The sequence below is a fragment of the Choloepus didactylus genome, chromosome 4, assembly GCF_015220235.1.
Source record: "Choloepus didactylus isolate mChoDid1 chromosome 4, mChoDid1.pri, whole genome shotgun sequence".
In the NCBI taxonomy this organism is placed as follows: Eukaryota; Metazoa; Chordata; class Mammalia; order Pilosa; family Megalonychidae; genus Choloepus; species Choloepus didactylus.
Window position 1 is genome coordinate 107,346,751 of NC_051310.1, and position 20,682 is coordinate 107,367,432.

Below are 20,682 nucleotides of genomic sequence, written 5' to 3' on the forward strand. Positions count from 1 at the left end.
TTGGTTTCATCCAATGCTTTCATCTAGCATCCAATTCTTTCATCTAGACCCTTAGGATCTAGACCACTGCTGCGCAATAGAACTTTCTAGAATGTTACAAACGTTCTATGCCTGTGCCATCCAATATGCAGGTACACAGATCTGTGTATTCAAATCACAGATGCAGGTGCAGATGGTGGAGTTACTAATGTCTTAGATTAAGACCAAAAACTATACAAAAAGACAGGCATTCAACTAATAAAGCTATCTGTACCCCACCCCACGCCAACCCACCCCACAACATTTTTTGGATTTTTTTAAGACTCAAAAATGAAACTATTCATTAAACCTGCAACTGACCAGAAAAGCAGCCCAAGATGTATTCCAGGGATGAGGAAGGAGCATCCAAGAGAGTGGGTCTGAAGACAGTGGCGGGAGAAGAAGTTATTGTCTAGTGTCTCCTTACTGGAGCCTCCTTGTCCTCTAAACCAAGTACATGGCATCACAACTCAGGAGTCCACAGTCCTTAGCTGTGGTGGGGAAAAATCACCTCTCTGTGCCTCAGTATCCTCATCTGTGAAATGGGAATAATATGTTACCTTGCCTGCCACCTACCACAAATGAATGAATGCAAGAGAGACAGCACATTATAAACCTGTGCCTACAAATATGAATCATGTGTAATATGTTCTGGCACTGTTTACTCATTTAAAAAGAAAACCAGATTGGTGTGGTTTCGTTTTAAAAAAAAAAAAAAAAAGCAGCTCCATAAATGTGTAACACCTCAGCTCCTAAGAGCTCTTGGCACATTGAAGCCACATATTTGTAATGCAATCAGGAGCAGTTTTGCATAACCACTGATTGAAGCTGAGCTTCCACAACTGATTCAGGGGAGCCAGAGAGGAAGTGAAAGATTAAAGGGGGAAAGATTCCTCTGTCTTAGGGGCACTGCATTCCAGGTTGCCTGGTCAAGTCTGCTCCCAGATATTTCCTCAGTTTGTTCCCTCACCTCCCTCAGGGCTCTGCTCAACTGTTCTTTTCTCCATAAGGCTCCTCTAACTCTCTATAAAATAGCAGTTTCTCTCCCACTTCAGCCTATTTATTTTCTCCAAAGCACTTACTATTTCACATGTTATGTCATTATTTATTCAAACGTCCCCTCACCCTACCAGAATGCAAGCTCCATGAGAGCAGGGAGTTTGTTTTGTCACTAATTCATTCCCCAGCACCAAGCACAGGGCCTGCTAATAGTAAAAGATTAATTCATTCAATTAATGAGCAATGTTTCATCATCTTGACGATCTATGAAATTTCGAGATAAGTAGAAATAGTGTGGATGAACATATTCTAAAATGCCCAAAGTCACTCTGAGAACTTTTTAAAGTTCTTCTGTGGGGATTTGTAAAAATCAATTGCGTGTTTTAATTTCTATGTGACACTCGGAAAAAGTTGTTCTTCCAGGATTTCCATGAGCTATGACAACAACGTTGGTGCCTCATGTTGCAAAAATACAACACAAGTTATACTTAGATGTTCATATACTTCTTTTCTTCATCTAGCTGGGCACTTGTGAAGCTAAAATAAGTGGGGGTACCCAATAAAATTTGTTCCGGGATAAAACCTTAGTTATTAAATGGTCTCTGCCCTGAATGAAATAGAATAAATTCCCCCAGAGGGGAAATTACTCTTTGGGCTGCAATAACAGCAGCCGGAGCAATATATAACCCCAGGGGCCAGAGGAAATTCTGCCAAGGCCTGGAAGTTTCCCACCCCTGCTCGGCAGACTCCGTTTTAGGATGCCCCACCCTGCTCACACATACCTATCTAATTGGTAGTTTGTAGCTGTGCCCACACCTCTGCACAACACCGGCAACCTAGCCCAAATCCTTATTCCTCCTGACCCAATGCGAAATTAATGTTTGGGGAACAGAAGAGCATGTGAGCGTCTGTGTGTGTGCAACTCGTGTGTTACTTCACTTTGATAGTTTGCTTTGGCAAACTGCTCCCAGCTTGCAACATTTTGACAGATTGAAGGCTACCAGGCCCTTTGGCAAACAAATCACACACTCCCCTCCAAGCAGCGGGGAAAGCCACATTCCTACCAAGACTTTCCAATTCACCTTGCAGTGAAGAAACAGCCCAACATTTCACACTAAGAAAAAGGAAAAGAAAAAAAAAAAAAAAAAAAAGGCATGCCACTTACCCAGAGCTGTTGTAGATTTTAAACACTCAATCATTTTATTTCCTCGTGTAGACAATAATGCTCATCGAAATTCAGTACAAGATTTACATCATGAAACTGGGTCTCTGGGCTTCTGTATTTGGCTTGGCCGGCTCCCTCCAGCCCACCACCACCTCCAGTGAGGGTGGGATCATGTCACAGGTACTGCGTACCTCGGATTACCTCAATGAACTCAACCCCACTCGAGCATATCAAGTAACAAAACAAGGAAAATAGAAAAAACAAAAACAAAAACTTTCTTTTCTTCTTCAGTTAAGACAACCCAAGAGATATTTGGGAGGCAATTTGATCAGTAATGAAATCACAGTGACCTTAGCAAAAGACAGCCAATGTCTTAGCACTGAAGTGAAATCCCCACCTACTGGACTCTGGGGATCAAAAGTTTTTGCTAAAGCTGCATTTTACCGTGTTCAGTTCGGGCCTCTGCCTTCATTTGACAGCAGTTAAGAATAAAGACAGCAAGGGAGGAAAATGGGTTACAAATAACATTAGCCAATGACAACTTAAACATTCACCACTGAGATAAAAAGCACTTCCGAGAATTATTTCAGTTATCCTCCACAACCACCCTATCAGGTGGACACTTCTATTATACCCATTCCTCAGGTGAGAAAATCAAGGCACAGAGAGGTGAAGTCATTTATCAAAGGTACGCACACCTACTAAGTGACAAAGCCTGATTTTAAACTCTTGCCTGAATTCTTAACCACCGTGCTCTGGGGCCTCGTTAGGACACAAAACATTTTTACAAACCAAGCATTCACCACTTTATCACATCAATTTTCTTCCCCAGGCCTTCTATGCTGCCGTATGCAGCTGTGGCTTCACACATCCGTTTTATTTTCTGTCATTACTTATAAGAATAATCAGAAAATAAATGGATGTGATAAAGCCTCATTTATCCAACCTCACTACAGAGCTTTCTAAATTTCAAAATAATTGAAGTTTTCGAGGTCAACTCCAAACTTTAAAAACAAATGTATTCTATTTCTTTCCCCTGCTTTCTTACACAGGGTATGCTGAGCTTAAGTACCTTTCTTAGATGGCTCAAAGTCCCCAATGTGAGTATCGATCGATTTGTGCAGCAGAAGATGATGGTCTTTGGCACGTAACAGATTCTTTGCTACTGTGTCCCAGAGCCCCGGAAGCCCGGAGCTGTGGGGACCCAGCTGGCTCTGCTTGTTACTGAGCTGTCAGTGAGCCTGCCTCCTTTTAGTCGGCTCCCTTCTGGTCTGCCTTGGCCTTGGAAAGCATTAGACAGCCAAGCCACAGCAAAACCAGGACCATACAAGCTCTAGAAAAGGCCTGCCTGGCTTTCATGGAGTAACGTTTCCACTTTAGAGCATGGACTTAGGAACACCTATTCTAACAGCATATTGGTTTTTATTGCTTATTTCTAGGTTCTCAATTCTTGCAGCCATTTGTGTTTTCTGAAGCAGGCCTCTGGAAAAGTGAGGTGTTCTGTCATGGCACTGCTTTTAAACACAGCACCCTTGGATTAATTCCCCTACTTAAGGGTAGGTTTCTTGAGGATCTGGTTTCTGATAAATCTCTGCAGCACAGTCTGGGTCCACAGTCCAGGCTAATAATAAATATCTAGTAAATAAAAGAATGAAAGAATAGAATGAAATGAGGAGGGCGGAGAGGAAGAAAGGGAGGAAAGGAAGAAATATAAGTCATTAAAGAAATGCAAAGTATATTGTGACTGTAACATTTTTTCAACAACAAAGAGCTTTCTGAGTGCATCCAGAATTTCCTATCGTAAAAACAGAAGAACTGGGGTGGGGGTGGGGGTGGGGGGTGGCGGTAGGGGTATATAAAAATCCTAAATTGTAAAAAAAAATATTTTTACAAACTGAGTTTTGGTTCTAACTCCTGGAGTCATTGTAACCTGAGGCATATGAATCCACTTGGGTAGTTAAGGAATGAGTCATTGGCAACCCAGTCATCGCACCTTGACTCCATTGAACCCTTTTTGGTACAGAATGTTCTAACTAATCCCACAGTCAAGTACTGAGCGATGAAGACAGGGTCCAGGTGCTGAGCTGTGCCAGGCAGAAAGAAAACTCGATATCGTCTGAATGCTTGCCATCACTTTATAGGTTAGGAGTTGCCAGGGCAGTCGTCCAATGCCCTCTTTTATTTCCTCCTACCCTCTATACCCACCATGCAGACAGCTCCTACCTGGCTTCCCACAGAGAAGATTCTAGCAAGCCCTTCGCCAGGATGCTTATTCACTTCTACTCCCACCATAAAGGGTCAACCGTGTTCTCAAAACTGTTGATGCCAGTTGTACTTGCACTTTAATTACAGAAAATATTTAAATAGTGCACATACCGATGAAATAGAGCACAAAAAGAAAGAATAATTATTTCTACAAAAACGAAGTTGAATTTTGGAAAGACTCGATAAAGGCAAATAGCCAAGAATAAACTGCTGGCAAATTAGGTGTGGATGAGACAACTGTAAATGATTACGGGCAAAAATAATAAAAATCTAGAATGATTCTGCACTCAGATTGCTTTGCAAACATCTTTAAATTCTCACGCCACTTTAAGGAAACCTAAATGCAAACCTTAGATAATGCTTATGGGTATGGTCTGTGCAAGACAGACAATCATAGGTCCAGGCTCAAAGGAAAGTTCTTGGCCCCACATCAAAAAATTGGTGAGTGAATGTACATGTGTTTTAAGTTATAAATAAACTGTTAAAGGTGTGTGTGTATCATCTATATGATTTCCTGCTTTATCCTACTTTTGTAATTAACCATCCTGGTGAGGAAAGATAAAAGTTTCTATTTTATATCTTTTACATAAAAAATGATTATTAAATTATTCATTCTACGTTCAGCTAATATTTAGTAGGCATCAACTGGGTAGCGGTTCAGATGCCAGGCTCCACAAATTCCACTCTGCCTTACTAATACCAGGAAGTTTAACACGATTCAGGTCTCGTGCCCTCTCCCCACCCCCGCCCACTTCTGCCCTTCTCCCTTCCCCCACCCCGAGCCCACCTACCTCCGGGTCACTCCTATGGGGACACTGATGACTCAACGACCCCTCACAAGTATCACATATTTTTTACCCATCAGAGGAATCAGGCAAATGTCTGTTTTCATTCAAATATCATACCTCAAATATCACTACTGTGGACTTTTCTTTCTCTCACACAACAAACACCTTTTCTTAACCCACTTCTTTCTTCCTTTCCATGTTCAGTATCTTTTTTGGTTGCCCCACGAAACACCACCTTTCTCTTTTCCAGAGTTAATTTTAGTCACATTTCTAAGCCAAGTAGCTGACAAGCATTAAAGTATTATTACTCTAATGAAGTGTGTATCAAGGAAACATAAAGCCTTAAGTTTTAGAAGACTACAACCAGACACTCGACCGAAGGCCACCAACCTGTAAAACCCTTAAAATGATCCAGAACTCTCCTTCACAGGCTCCATAAAAATCACCCTCTAACTCCGTAATCTAATTATGCCTGCTTGTCTCCTAAAACTACTTAAAATAAAAATCACCAAATCAATTTTATTTTCTGCTTTCACTACTTGTTTGGCATTTTCAATGGTTTCATTTTCTTCTCTGTTTTCATTGCCAACATGAAATATGCCAACTCAACTGAAGCATTCCATGAGGTAAAGGAGGAGCCCCTGAACAAGCTGATTGGCTCGGAAGAGATGGTATTGGCTGACCGCAGTAGGCAGCTATCGCCATTTATTACACTGCTTCTGAGGAGAAAATAGTGTTTCCTTCCGATCAAACAATGAAAAAGCAAATAAATTTCTGCGTTCAAAAAAGAGACACAATTCGGAGCAAGTTTTTAAGGAATATAAACACATCTGTACCACCCAGTGCCATTTCCTCTCTAATTGTAACAGATGACAAACATTCCACAATCGAGCCTTGGCCTATCCTATGGTCCAAACAGATTTCACTTGCCCTGAGAGTTTCATGACACCCAGGGCTTGTCCAAGGTTCAATGACAGCCCCCAGCAAGGTCCACCGGAGTTAACCTCTTAGTTCCTCTTCTGCCACTGGATTTAACTATGATTCTTTTTATTACTACAGACTCTAGCAGGGTAGAGATACACTTGCTACTTAATATTCAGGTCTTCTCTGTCTCCTCCAAGGACTGAGAAGATTGCTGTCTGTTTCTCTGTGGTTTGGCAAAAACTGGGGAGGCATTTGGAAACCAGATCTCCGCATATCAGAATTGTGAATCCCCTTAAATGTTTTTTTCCTCTCAGGGATTTTCTTGGCAGCTAACTCCTAATTTTAACCCGTTTCCTCTATAGGTAGAGAAATCATCTAGCTTTTCCAATTGATCTTTATGCATTTAGTTTCCTTGATAAATATTTAAAATCTCTTAACATTTGTGCATGTGTGTGTGTGCATTTCTCATCTACCAAGTAACCCTAACCCCTTCTCCAGAACTTTTTTTTTTTTCACAGTAAAAAAGGCACTAAAAACACATGCAAAAATATTTATTTATAATAAATAAATTACAAAAAAAGAAAAAGAAGATTTGATGGAAATCTCCAGCTGAAATCCCCTAAAGAAGCACACATCCTCACAGGTCACATCTTCTTCCCCCACTCCTTACAGGAGGACACGTGGAGACATGTCCTGCTAAGCAGCTCTGTTCAAACAAGCCCTTCAGCAGGACAAACGCTGGAGGCCTGTCAAGACATCCAGAGTTCCAGTACTAGTGTAGCAAGACCTCATCTCGCTTTTAACCACTCCCACCCCACTGACTTACAATCTGTAGGCAATTTCTCTGAAATAATGCACAGCTTGGAGGAGGCCCAGGAGATGGCCACCACACCACACGCAGCACTCAGATCATTATAGGAGGTTCACTGTTTGCAGGGGCATTGATTAAAATTCTAGGACATAAAGAAAATACTTTACAAAAGGGACACCTCCCAAGAAACGTCCTTCCTCTGTAGCCTGGGTGGCCTCATTTTTGAGGGTCCCCAAGTACTTCTGGGGGTCTCTCTCACAGCAGCCAGATTTATACCTGCTTACCACGTGGTGAACCCATCTTTGATCATCAGTTTACTCATTTCGATCCCATCCAGTATCAGCCTGTGACCTTCATTTCTCTGCCCCATGTCGGGCCCTAGTGTTCAAATTCGCCATGGTCCCCAAGTAGCCTGATGGTCCAAAAGCATGTCTCACAGCTCTACAGTTTTACAGCAGTATTTTGGTGCTTCCACAAACAGGATGCAGATTTCACATCTTCAAATGGCTTTTAAACTTTTTTAAACCAAGGTTAGAAAATGCACACATACTAATTTTTACAAGGCACCAAATATTAACCCTGAAGAGACCACCAAACATTAACTTGGGCTTCTCTGTTCATGGCTGGATTTTGCACAGGCCTCGGAGTGATGTTTTCCTGGTTTCTCTGACTGTATCTGACGTGCTAGTGAATATGTCATTGATAAAGAGAGCTGTAGCCCTGCCCCAGTCTTTGGATTTCAGGCCTGCAAATGTTTGTGCATGTAAAATTATACAAGCAACTACAGACTAAAGCTCTCTCACACACACGCAAACTACACTCAATTAAATGCCAGGCATGGGCCCAAGAGCATCTGCTTGGCAAATGCCCTGGCTATGGCTGTGCAGTCACATGTGGCACCATCATAATAACAGATTATAGGCCACTTTACTTTTTATTGTAAGTTCTGGGTATTTGGGGCTCATTCCAGTTTGCTAATGCTGCCTTTTTGTGAAACACCAGAAATGGATTGGCTTTTATAAAAGAGGGTTTATTTGGTTACACAGTTACAGTCATAAGGCCATAAAGTGTCCAAGGTAACGCATCAACAATTGGGTAGCTTCACTGGAGAAGGGCTTTTGGCATTTGGAAAACCTCTGTTAGCTGGGAAGGCATGTGGCCGGCATTTGCTCCGGAGTTCTGGATTCAAAATGGCTTTCTCCCAGGATGTTCCTCTCTAGGCTGCAGCTCCTCAAAAATGTCACTCTTAGTTGCTCTTGGGGCGTTTGTCCTCTCTTAGCTTCTCCAGAGCAAAAGTCTGCTATCAAAGGCCATCTCCAAAATGTCTCTGTAAGCTGCAGCTCCTCTCTCAGCTCCTGCATGCTCTTCAAAGTGTCCCTCTTGGCTGTAGCAAGCTTGCTCCTTCTGTCTGAGCTTATACAGTGCTCTGGTAAACTAATCAGGACCCACACTGAATGGGCAGGGCCACACCTCCATGGAAATTATCTAATCAGAGCTATCACCTACAGTTGGGTGGGTCGCATCTCCATGGAAACAATCAAAGAATTATAATCTAATCAACGCTAATATGTTTGACCACACAAGACTGCATCAAAGATAATGGCATTTGGGGGGACATAATACATTTAAACTGGCACAGAGCTAACTTACAGTTCTGGGGAAAAAAAAAAAAAACAATACTTTTCAGTGATTTGACTTTGTAACAAAAAATTCTTTCTTCTTCTCTTTACAAATTCTGAATCAATTTATTTAGAGAGTATCCTAAAATTGCAAGATGAGCATTACTGAATAACTGGTACCATTTGCAAGTACTTACATGTATGGATCAGAATTCTCTTAATTCTATGCAAACTAAATCAAAGTACAAAAATAGAACCAGATGCTAAGGCTAACGTATAAGCATCATCCATAAATACTGATTTCAAATTTTGGTGTTTATCAGAACAGGCTCATTGTCCTCATAATGTATAAATATTATAAATTCGAACTTCTAAAATAAATTCATATTATCAAAAACCGACATCTATTCTTTATATTTGGGCTTTGACATGGGATTTTGATTGAAAAATTTTAAAAATAGTTCTGTCAACTTGAAAAAGAAAAGTTTGCAAACAATACCAGTAACAGACACTGCAGTTCAAATGCTCTGAGCTCTGATCCTGACTCTGCTACATGAAGGAAACTTGCACCTGTGATTTAAGCTCTCAGAGCCTTGGTTTTCTGATCTGCAAAGTAGGGGTAGTAGTACCTGCTCTACTTACCTCACACGGTTAACATAAGGATGAAATGAAAAATACAGGAGAAAATCACAGACATTTTGAGCAGAAGGGACAAAAGAAGTCACCTTTTAAAAATAGCAGAATAATTAAGTGAAAATCTGTGGGGATAGGGCCGGGGAGCAGTATATTTTTAAAGCTCTTCAGGTAATTCTATTGCACAACCATGGTAAATATTCACTAATCTTGGCACACTTTTATTTAAAAAAAAAAAAAAAAAAAAAAGAAAACCCTGAGGCCTAGAGCAGATCTGCCAGCAAATAGCAGGGCACAGCTCGGAACCCAAGCTGCCTGGGTCTGACCACAGCTCCCCAGGCCTCAGAGGGCTTTGTGGATATCAAACTATCACACATGAGTACCTGTTCTATCAAAAATATCAGGGACATGCAGACCTTTAAGGCCATTTACTATAAGAAACAACATAGTAAAACTCACATTTTGTATTTCTCACTCTCCCATTTTCTTTACTTAAAAGTTTCCTACCTGACAGACCCCATGAAATGGGGTAACATGATGCTGGGGGTCCAGGGGAAAGCAAGGGCTCCTCAGAGATGTGGCCAGTTTTCCGCAGGTGGGAACGGTGTTCAACTCCTACAGAAAGAACAACAGTGTTATTTTTAGCATCATCTGCTTAGGAAGATTCTAGAGACTAAAGCAGTGTTGACAGTTCCTGAGGAGCGTAAGCAGGCACTGAAACTAGAAGAGGACAAAGGGAAGGCATTTTTTAAAAATGCCACTGCTTAGTAAATGCTTATGGATTTACCAACGGAAATGTGATTATGCTTGAACATGAGGTAGTAAATTTACAGAACATAGCACAGTGTCTGCTGCACAGAAGACGTTCAGGAGAACACTACCAGTATGAAGACCTCATGCTTCAGGCTAACATTACAGCTAGATTTAGGCAAACTGCACTAGAAATCCACCTCCATTACTCGCTACCTGACTACAGGATCATCCTTTCATCTCTGTGCCTTGATTTCCACAACTACAGAGGAGAGGTAAAAAAAAAAAATACTACCAAACAATAACAAGGTACGAAATATTGAAAAATGCTAAACATGAATGAACCTTGAAAACATCATACTAAGTGGAAGAAGTCAGTCACAAAACACCCACATATTGTACAATTCCATTTATAGGAAATGTCCAGAATAGGCAAATCTATAGAGACAGAAAGTATATTAGTAGTTGCCAGGGACTGGGGGGTGGGGAGGGGTGGGGTTTCCTTCTGTTCTAAAATCAGATTGTGATGACAACTGCACAGTCTTGTGGACACACCAAAAACCACTGAAGTGTACACTTCAAGTGGGGAAATGTATGGTATGTGAATTATATCTCAATAAAACTGTTAAAAAAAAAAAGAAGAAAAAGAAAAAAGACTGCCTAAAAAAACCCACTGCAGGTTGTTCTGAAAAATAAAGGAGGTGGTGGATGTAATATGCTTAGCCCAGGGCCTGGCACATAGCGACGCTCAATAAATGGTAGCTCTGGTGATACTGACACAGGAAGAGGTAAAGGAACATGAAAAATGTGTCATCACAGTAAAAATGGGAGGTAAACCCCTCACCTACACTGCTCAGAAGCCCGCACTAAGAGAATATCTAAGCATCATCAAACAAGCCAAAAGTTGCAAAAACAAGTTATAAACAGCATTAGAACGAATGCCTGGGGTGGGAGGTTTGGCTGGAGTGTGATGAACTTGGGAGGAAAACAGGCCACGGTCCAGCCTCCTCTTCCCTGGCATCTCCTCACAGGGAAAGGCAAATAAAGGAAGTGAGGGTTCCAGCTGTGCCTAGGGTCCTCTGTAACAAAGGCAGAGATGGCCAAGATCATGGTTTCCGAAGTTTTCCCTGGTGGGCAGGGGTCCCAGGGAACCTCAGGAGCCAGGGTCCTCCACAGCCATGGGGTAGCTTCTTTTACTGGTACTTTCCAGAGACACATTGTCAAAAGAATTCACAGAACAGCCCTCCTGCAGACACGTGTCTCGGGCGGGGGGGGGGGGGGATGGAGCCACCCTGGGGGTACGATCTGGGTTCCCCAGGCCTGGCCTGGGGTCTCCCCATGAGGCCACCGGGGCTGAGCCCCCATGGGATCACAGTGTGTGCTTCCAGGAGTTGCGTGTCTTTATTTCTATTAAATGTGCATTCTGTGTCTTGGGCACAAAAAACAAAAGCTTCAAACTTTGTTCTCGCTAGGAAGGGTGGAAGGAGATAAATTATAGGGACTTAAGAGAAGACAGTCATGAGAATCAGAAAATTCCATTTGCCGGGGGCGGGGGGGGGGGGCGGGAAATCAAGACATTAAAAGTTACCACCAGCCCTTTTGGGGGGTTATTAAGGAAGTAAAGCCTCTTAACTGTAATCACCCCTAATTAGCCATCAGAACTCATGAAATTACTTATGGTATTGAACACCCTTAAATTTTTGGCTCTCAGTCAGAAGTTACACTGAGATTCACCAGGAAGACGGCCAACACGTGCAAACTGGAATGGCTAAAACCCTCCTGAATCTAAGGCAGGATCTTGCTCTTGGCTGGGGAGCAAACAAGAGGAGAAAAAAAAGGAATTTATCTTGGGAGGAGAAAAAAAGGGATTTAACTTGGGAGTCAGATGAAGTCCTTGCCAGGCTCCTGATAATGATCAGCTAATCAATAAATATTTACTCACTATGTGGTGTGTTCAGGTCATCTCCAAGGCACTACAGAATTCAAGAAAAGGATGAGTCAATGCAGGGTCTCGCTTTTGCAATCTAGCTGAGGTGGATAAGATTTAGAGACATGGAATTGTCAGGGAAAAGATGTCATTATCCAAAACAACACAAGGAAGCAGCATTAGTTACATACAGGTCCAAAGCACAAAACTAGCTAGTTCAAGAGAAGGGATGTCACTGTAGAGGGCTGATCTGGCACCAGCAAGGAAGGTGGGACTTAAAACCAGGCTACAGCCTATGCGGGTCCCAAATGAACCACCTAGAATAGTTGACAAGAAAGCGCACACTGTCATCTCAAAGACTGGGTCTGAGGCCAGCCTTCCCAGTTATTAGCTGGGTGACGTTTGGCAGTGAACCTTCCTGTCTTTCCATTTCGTCATCTGTAAGATGGGGATACTATTTATAAAGACCTCAGAGGTTGCTGTATTAAATATTTATTGAGACTCTGCATGGCCTGGGGGCTCGACACACATACAAACAAAAGAGGCGTGGACCCGCCCCTTAAGGACTTACAATTTAGATGCCAGAGGACTACATTTGAAACAAACTAAAACTAAGTAAGTATACAAATATGATTGTGATAAGAGCCCTGAAAGTAAGTCCCCATTGCCTCAGAAAGTGTACTGGGCAGTGGTCCAAGAAGGCTCCTCGGAGGAAGTGACTTTTTTGCTGGGGCTGAGTAGGAGTTGGCCAGGTAGAGATGCGGCAGAGAGCATCTCAGGGAGAGGGATTCCAGGGATAAAGGCGGAAGGCAGGGCCCAGGAATTGGAAGGAAGCAGAGTGGGGGGAACCAGATGAAGGAAGGAGAGCATGGGAAGAGCCGACTCCGTACTTAGAGGTAAAATCCCCAGAATACGCCTCCTGCCCCCGCCCCGGCCCCAGGTCTCTGATGGATGAACATAGCAGCAAGCGCCATTGTAGCTTTTTTGGTTTTGTCAGGAAATGAAGGGCAATGTTGAAAGAAGAGGGTGTGATGTGGAGAGTGGGGCAACTGTCTAAAGTGGATCAGAAAAGCATCGTAAGTTATCAAGATAATAGGATATCACACAACAAGTTGTATATTACGCCTTCACACGCTTGCTGGTAACAGAATGAAGCCATTGTGGTTAGCATGTCATTTTAAAATATGGTTTCCTCATCTTTATCTCATACTTTAAAATTTTGTATTTTGGATGTAAGTTTTATGTGGTTGCACAATACATTGATATGTAAATAAATTAAATAGCCAAACATATATTGGGGTTGCACTCTCAAGTGCTTTTTTTTAACCGATGGGGTGTGCAATCAAAAAAACATTTGAAGGCCACTACAATAGCATATTTTTTGGCCAACTTCTTGTCACAGTTTTATCTCATGATACAGCTGGTGAGTCTGTACTGGGAGCAGAAGTACTGGCCCTGCCATTCTCCTGTCATTGGCTTGGGCTTTCATGATTAATACATTGTTAAATCAGGTCTGCTTTGCAAACTGCAAGTCATGACCCATTCTTCTCTCATGAAATCAATTTTGTGGGTCATGACCAGCATTTTTTTTTTAACAAAATAGAAAAAGAACGAAAGAGAAAATAGCAGAGTTTATCACACATTCTGGAAAACCAGAAGGCAGCAGAGGACTCTGTGATTTCAGGCAATAAAATTGTGAGGGCACTGCAGCACCAAGGCCCTGAAAGGTGGACCAGGAGAAGTTTGATGAGATGGGCAAGAAAAGAGCCCTGGTAGGTTCTGGAGTACGGAGGGACCTGATGAAAATGAGGTTCGCAAAAAACACATTTGGCAACAGTGTGTGGAGCGGATGGAGTAAGCACGCTATCTCTTGAACTGAGTCCACCTTTCGAGGTTAGCTTCTGTTGATTTACAACCTTTCTTGATGCTGAATGAAAAATGGAACAATCTAGCTTCTGTTAGAACATTTGCTCCCTGGGGCATGGAGGCCCCACCTTCTCTCCACTCCACAAAGCTCCTACAGGAAAGCTGAACAAGCCCCCTGGTTTAGTTCAAGCCAAAGTCACTGTCCCCACACAGGGGGAGGGAGTGGCAGGGGAGCCTCCAGGACTCAGCAAGGTGAGGACAGAAAGAGGGGCTCCAGTGGTTCTAACTCAGGGCAGAAAATAACCCCCAAAACAGAAGACGTCACTGAGCCCTGAACAACTACACTGCTCTGCTGCCTCTTACCCCACCGGCTCACCTCTGAGGATCTTTCCCACCCCTTCTCCTCAATCATGGATTGATCAAACTCATCTGACTTCCGCCTGTACTGCACAAGACAAGAATCTGAGCAGTCTCCCCAGGCTGGGTCCCCCACATCCCCACCTCCCCCATCCCAGGCCACACACGCTCTGTCTCCGGATCTCCTGCACTGCAGAGCGACCACCCAGACAAACAAAAGCTCCAAGCCCTGGGGGAGACGAAGTGACTCATCAGCCCAAGAAGGACCAGAGATTTTAGAAGGAAGTAGTTCCAGACCCAAATCCAATACCCAGTAGCATGTGATGAGGACAAGGTCTCAGCACCCCTGTCCCACCGCAAAAGCTGCCCCCCGAGGGTCTGGGTAGTCTGGGTGCCTGGAAGCCAACTGCTCTGCCTCCACCACCAGCAGCAGGCTCTCCAGCCCCTGCCGCCTCCACAAACTGACTGTTTGCAGTGGTACTTACCACCCCCAACCTGGAACTCTGATTGTTTGTGGACAAAAGTACCACAAAGAGTGCTCCCAATAGCAGTGTGCTCCCAATAGCAGCGTGAATCCAATATACCTTTGTCTTCCATTATTAGGGAAGTGGAAGAAGGGTCAGGAAGCAATTTTTATTAAGCACCTGATATAGGATATAGATCATGTTATTTAATCCTCTGGGGCAACACAGCGAGTTGAGGGCAGGGCTGGGAATTGAACACAGACTGCGGGGATCCATGCTCTTTTCACTCTATTAGACTCACTTTCTCCCACCTAGCAGACTCTCGCATTGCTGGACACTCAGTAAATATATGAACGACTGGATAAATGAGCGAATTCCAGCCAAGGGTTGGCGTGTACTGCACAGGTGTCCTGGGAGAGGACAATGCCTGGTATGGGGTGGGATGCAATAAAGTTTGACGGATCAGTGGATGAATGAAGGAAGGAATGTATGTGTTTCTAATACTTTTACCTCTTAGAAAGCAGGCCTCAAGTCTAATTTCTCTCCATAAGATCCTTGTGGTGCTCAGTAACTGTCTACAGATGGAACAGAATGAGGGTGCAAACCCTCCCAGTGCTTGCCCTGCCTCCAGGGAGTCCAACCCTCCCAGCCCTCCGGGGACATCAGTCGCCACAGCCCTTTCAGGAAATCCTGCCCCAGGCCCCAAGGCATCTAGGGAAGCTGACCTTGGAGCCCCAGGCCTGCTCACACTTCCAGTCTCTTCCTGATGCTCTGAGGACAGCCAGAGGGATATTCCCCCAATACACCATTGGCTCATCATCTTTAGTCCCATGTCCTAGCAGCCCCCATCCTTCTTTTCCTATCATTTTCAAACTCACCCACAGAACTCATTCCCTTCCACAGACAGTGCTCATTGGCTGGCTTACCCAGAGCAACAAGGAACCCACAGAACCTGAATTAGAAGAAAACATTGAGAAAATCCACTAAAACTCCCTGGCCACTGTATAACTTAGCAAAAACTAGAGTGGACAGTGATGGTGATTCAACATAGAAATATAAGAAAGTTTTTACATGAAGGAGAACAAGTGAATGTCAACATTGCAAGGTGTTGAAAATGGGATGGTAAATGGGAAAAAAATACAATCAACCAAAACTAGGGTCTGTAGTTAACAATAACATTATAATATTCTTCCATTAATTGTAACACAGGCAATACACCAAGGCTAATGTCAACAGAGGGGGATAGAAGGCAGAGGTATGGGATTCTTGCTGTGGTTGTTGTTGTTTCTCCTTTTTTATTTTATCTTATTTTATTCTTTAATCTTTGTCCTTTTTTTTTTTGTTTTTTTTCCTCTTCTCTTTTTTTTGTGGAAGAAATGGAAATGTTCTCACATAGACTGCGGTGGTGAAAGCATAATTATGTGATTATACCAGGAGCTATTTATTGATCACTCAGGATGGATTGCATGGTGTGCAAATAAAACTGTTTAAAAAATTAACAAAGATACAAGTGCTGGAGAAGATGTGGAGAGAGAAATGCACCTATTCACTGCAGGTAAGGAAGTAGAACAGTGCAGCCCCTCTGAAGGGCAGTGTGGCAGTTCCACAGGAAGCTAAGTATAGGGTTCCTATATGGTCCTACAACCTCCGTTACTTGGTATATATATGCTTGGATGTGAATAGGCATTAGCACACTGGTGTTTGTGGCACCAGTAGCCACAATTTGCAATGGATGGAGGCGGCCTAAGGGTACATCAACAGGTGTGGTATATACACACAACGGAATATTGAGCAGCTGCAAGAAGGAATGAAGTTGTGAGGCGCACAACGAGGTGACTGAATTTTGAGGACATTATGTTGAATGAAATAAGTCAGAAATGAAAGAATAAATATTGTAAGGTCTCACTAATATAAAATTACTATAATGAGCTAATGCTGAGAATTGAAGAATTTGAAAGCATGGGTACCAGGGGATAGAATGTGAACCGAGATTGGGCAAGGGTTCAATGAGGCTGTTGTAAAGGTATGAAGACTATAAGCTCTTACAGCAGTCACATCTATACCTGACTTTTGATTATTATTTAAGAAGTGTTCATTTGGTACAGAATTTATATTCTCTATAGCATGCTTTCTAATATAACCTGTATGGTCAGTTTATTTAAACAACATAATTACATGAAACCTAGAATACGGAATGAGACCTTGTTATTCTGTACAGGTTAATATGATACCCCAATGCACCCCGGGGTATTTTGGGCAGGAAATAAAAAAGGTATTTGCAGAGCCCCCTCAAGGGACTGGGGGAAAATGTGGAAATAGTAAACTTCCTCACCTGGGGAATTCCTGATATTCCAGCAAGCCTTAAGGGAATCCCAATTTAGTAAGTCAAGCTCTTGATCTTCGGGCTTCCCCTTACGAAACTTATTCCTGCAAAGAAGCAGCTAAGCCTACTTATGATTAAGCCTAAGAGTCACCCCCAGAGAACCTCTTTTGTTGCTCAGATGTGTCCTCTCTCTCAGCCAACTCTGCAGGTGAACTCACTACCGGCCCCACAATGTGGGGCATGACTCCCAGGGGTGTAAATCTCCCTGGCAATAAGGGACATGACTCCCAGGGATTAGCTTGGCCCTGGCATAATGGGATTGAGAAAGCCTTCTTGACCAAAAGGGGTAAAAGAAATGAAGCAAAATAATGTTTCAGTGGCTGAGAGATTTCAAATGGAGTTGAGCGGTCAAACTGGAGCTTATTTTTACACATTATATAGATATTCCTTTTTAGTTTCTAGTGTATTAGAATGGAAGGAAATATCTGAAACTGTTGAGTGGTAATCAGTAGACTTGATTCTTGATGATAATTGCATAACTATATAGCTCTTATCTATATAAAAGTGACTGCGTTATAGTGAAAACCTGGTGATTGACACACCCTTTAACCAATGTGTAGGCAGATGAATAATAAAATAATGACAAAAATACATAAATAATAGGGGGGTATAAGAAGTATGGGATGGTTTGGGTGTTCTTTTTTTATATTTTGCCTTTATTTTGGAGTAATGAAAACATTTGAAAATTGATTGTGACAATGAATGCACAACTGTATGATGATACTGTGAGCCGCTGATTGTTTACTTTGGGTGGATTACAAGGTATGTGAGTACATCTAAATAAAATGGCATATTTTCACATATTACAGTTGGTTTTGTTATTACCTGTTAAAGAAAACACCTGGCTCCTTCATCTGGAGAAATTAGGTAATCAGCACACATTAGTGAAGGATTTCAATGCAAAATGCATCATTTTTGTCATTGTTAGTGTTTTATATCTGTTTCTAGTCTGAAATAATATTTCCCAGGTGTTCCAGTTTGCTAATGCTGCATTTTTGCAAAACACCAGAAATGGATTGGCTTTTATAAAGGGGTTTTATTTGGTTACAAAGTTATAGTCTCAAGGCCATAAAGTGTCCAAGATAAGGTGTCAACAATCGGGTACCTTCACTGGAGGATGGCCAATGGTGTCCGGAAAACCTCTGTTAGCTGGGAAGGCACGTGGCTGGCATCTGCTCCAGAGTTCTGGTTTCAAAAAGGCTTTCTCCCAGGAGAAAGCTCCTCAAAAATGTCACTTTTAGTTGTTCTTGGGGTGTTTGTCCTTCCTTAGCTTCTCCGGAGCAAAAGCCTGCATTCAAAGGCCGTCTCCAAAATGTCTCTGTAAGCTGCAGCTCCTCTCTCAGGTCCTATGGGTTCTTCAATGTGTCCCTCTTAGCTGTAGCAAACTTGCTCCTTCTGTCTGAGCTTATATAGTACTCCAGTAAACTAATCAAGGCCCACACTGCATGGGTGGGCCCACGCCTCCATGTAAATTATCCAATCAGAGTTATCACCTACAGTTGGGTAGGTCACATCTCCATGGAAACACTCAAAGAATTACAATCTAATCAATACCAATACACCTGCCCACACAAGATTGCATCAAAAATAATGGCATTTTGAGGGGACATAATACATTCAAACTGGCACACCAGGTAACTAAGGAAAAAATGAAAGGGCAGAAATATCAGGCAGGCGAGATATTTAAAATAAACAAGTCATTTGTTTCTGCTTCTCTACAAAGTTGCCTTTTCAATTTCAGATGATGTGATGTTGCAGATCAAGAGGGGAAAATGCATTTGGAGTATGAGTACTTCCTCTTCCATTTGATTTACAGCACTTGATAAACCTGGTCAAATTTCTTTACTACTGTGTAAGTCTCTTATGCAGAACTAAGTACTCCCATCAAGCGATTGTCACAGCTAGGAGTTGTGCCATCTTTCTCCTCCATAACATGCGATAGCTTCCTCAAAGACTTACTTTTCATATACTTGGTGCCTAGAATGGCACATGGGGCCCAGTAGGTGTTCAATGACGACAGAAACAACTTAACATCCATCGGCAATCAAGGCCAGCCTCATTTGGAGACCTTCTCTTCCAAGCATGATCCTACTGAGCTTCCAAGGTGGTGTTAACACAGCTGGGATCTGAACAGCAACTAGACTCTTCAGTAGTAACTGCTGAGCACGTCCAAAATTAACACCATGGACGGCCTTCTCCACCCCACTCCTGAAGCACAGCTGTAAAGGGAAGCAGGCCTCCTCACTTTGGAATCAGAAACACCTAAAGACAGATTCCAGCCTTCTTCCACACTCAGACTCACCCTCTCCCTGGCATTCTCTGCCAAGAGCAGTTCATAAACCCTGGGTTGTAATTATCAAAGCAAAAAGATCAGACTACCACAGCTGAGCTCTGCAATGGGAACTGCAGCTCTTCTGAGGCACTGCCCTGGCCTGTCTCCAAGATGATGTACCATCCAGCTGTCTTGCCCAAGGGCAGGTGACCATGGGACGAAAGGCGGCTTTGGCTCAGGCTGAGCAACCACCTCCCCTTCTTTCTGATACAAGGCCCAGGGCCCACTACCTACAAGTGGCCTCTTGCCACCCTGGCAAGCACCTAAGTACATCTGTGCATGTGCACACGTGTATACACACACACACAAAGAGGTTCATTCAACAGGGAAGGAGGGCATGCCACGTAAACACCCCTAACACTAAAAGGACAAACTCATGCAGAGCAAGTACCACATTCACCCACAAAATAATCTGGGGGAGACTTCAGGGCTGGTGGAACATGCGGTATTCTTTTAGCACAAAAGAATCTATAAAATTATTCATGTTTATTGAGAAAAATTGGAAAACTACAGAAGAATATAAAGAGGGAAGCCATAATTACTCACAACTTCACAATCCAAGTTAACCAGTATTAAAACTTTCTGTTCTTCCTTCTTGCCTTGTTTCTATGCATAATGCTTACACATACTATGCATATTTTACATATTTTTGTAAAAGTAGAATCATCTATACAGTTTTGCAGTCTATTTTAACTTGAAATCATAAGCATCTCATTCATACTATTCAAAAATATTTTTAACCTCTTGTAACAGCCCACTTCATGCATGCACAATAATGTATCTAATAATGTTCCCTGATTGCTGGAATCAGTGATGAACATCTTTGTAGAAAATCTTTATCTGTTTCTCAGCTTAGTTCCTCAGAACAAATTCCCAAAATGGAATCGCTAAGCCTGAAGTTCTGACTATGTAAGGTTTTTCACACATAGGGACTATTTTCCAAAAGGATGCATCAACCTAAAATCTCACTAATGGATAAAATAAACACATTTTCCACTGTTGAATATGATCATCATTATAATCTTTCCTAATCTGATAGGTGAATAGTTAGGGTATGCACACGGCTGCAACAAACCACACCCAAATTCTCAGTCATCTAACACGATAAAAGGGATTATGCTCAAGTCTCTGTCTGAGGTGAGCAGGGAGGGGAGTTCTACTCCACACAGTCCTGCAGGCATCCAGGGACCCAGTCTACTTCCATCTGGTGGCCCCACCAATGTCAGAGTCCTCGGCTGGGTTTTCTCCACGCAGTCCACAAAGGGAAAGCACGGAGGGTTGGGTTAGTGGCCTTACAGAGGTGGCTTAAGTCACTGCCATTCACATTCCATTACTCAACTCACCCATATGGCCATTCTTTGCAGCAAGGGAGACTGGGAAG

The 20,682-nt window shown here is 42.6% G+C and overlaps 1 protein-coding gene across 1 annotated transcript in view; it reads right to left on the reverse strand.

Moving 5' to 3' along the window:
* The window catches only part of THSD4 (thrombospondin type 1 domain containing 4), a 685,670-nt gene that overhangs the window by 644,710 nt on the left and 20,278 nt on the right, over positions 1-20,682 (reverse strand). The window contains exon 2 of the mRNA XM_037833526.1: positions 9,730-9,837. Coding sequence (XP_037689454.1) covers positions 9,730-9,758 — 29 coding nt within the window. The 5' untranslated portion in view covers positions 9,759-9,837. The remainder of the gene's footprint in view (positions 1-9,729; positions 9,838-20,682) is intronic.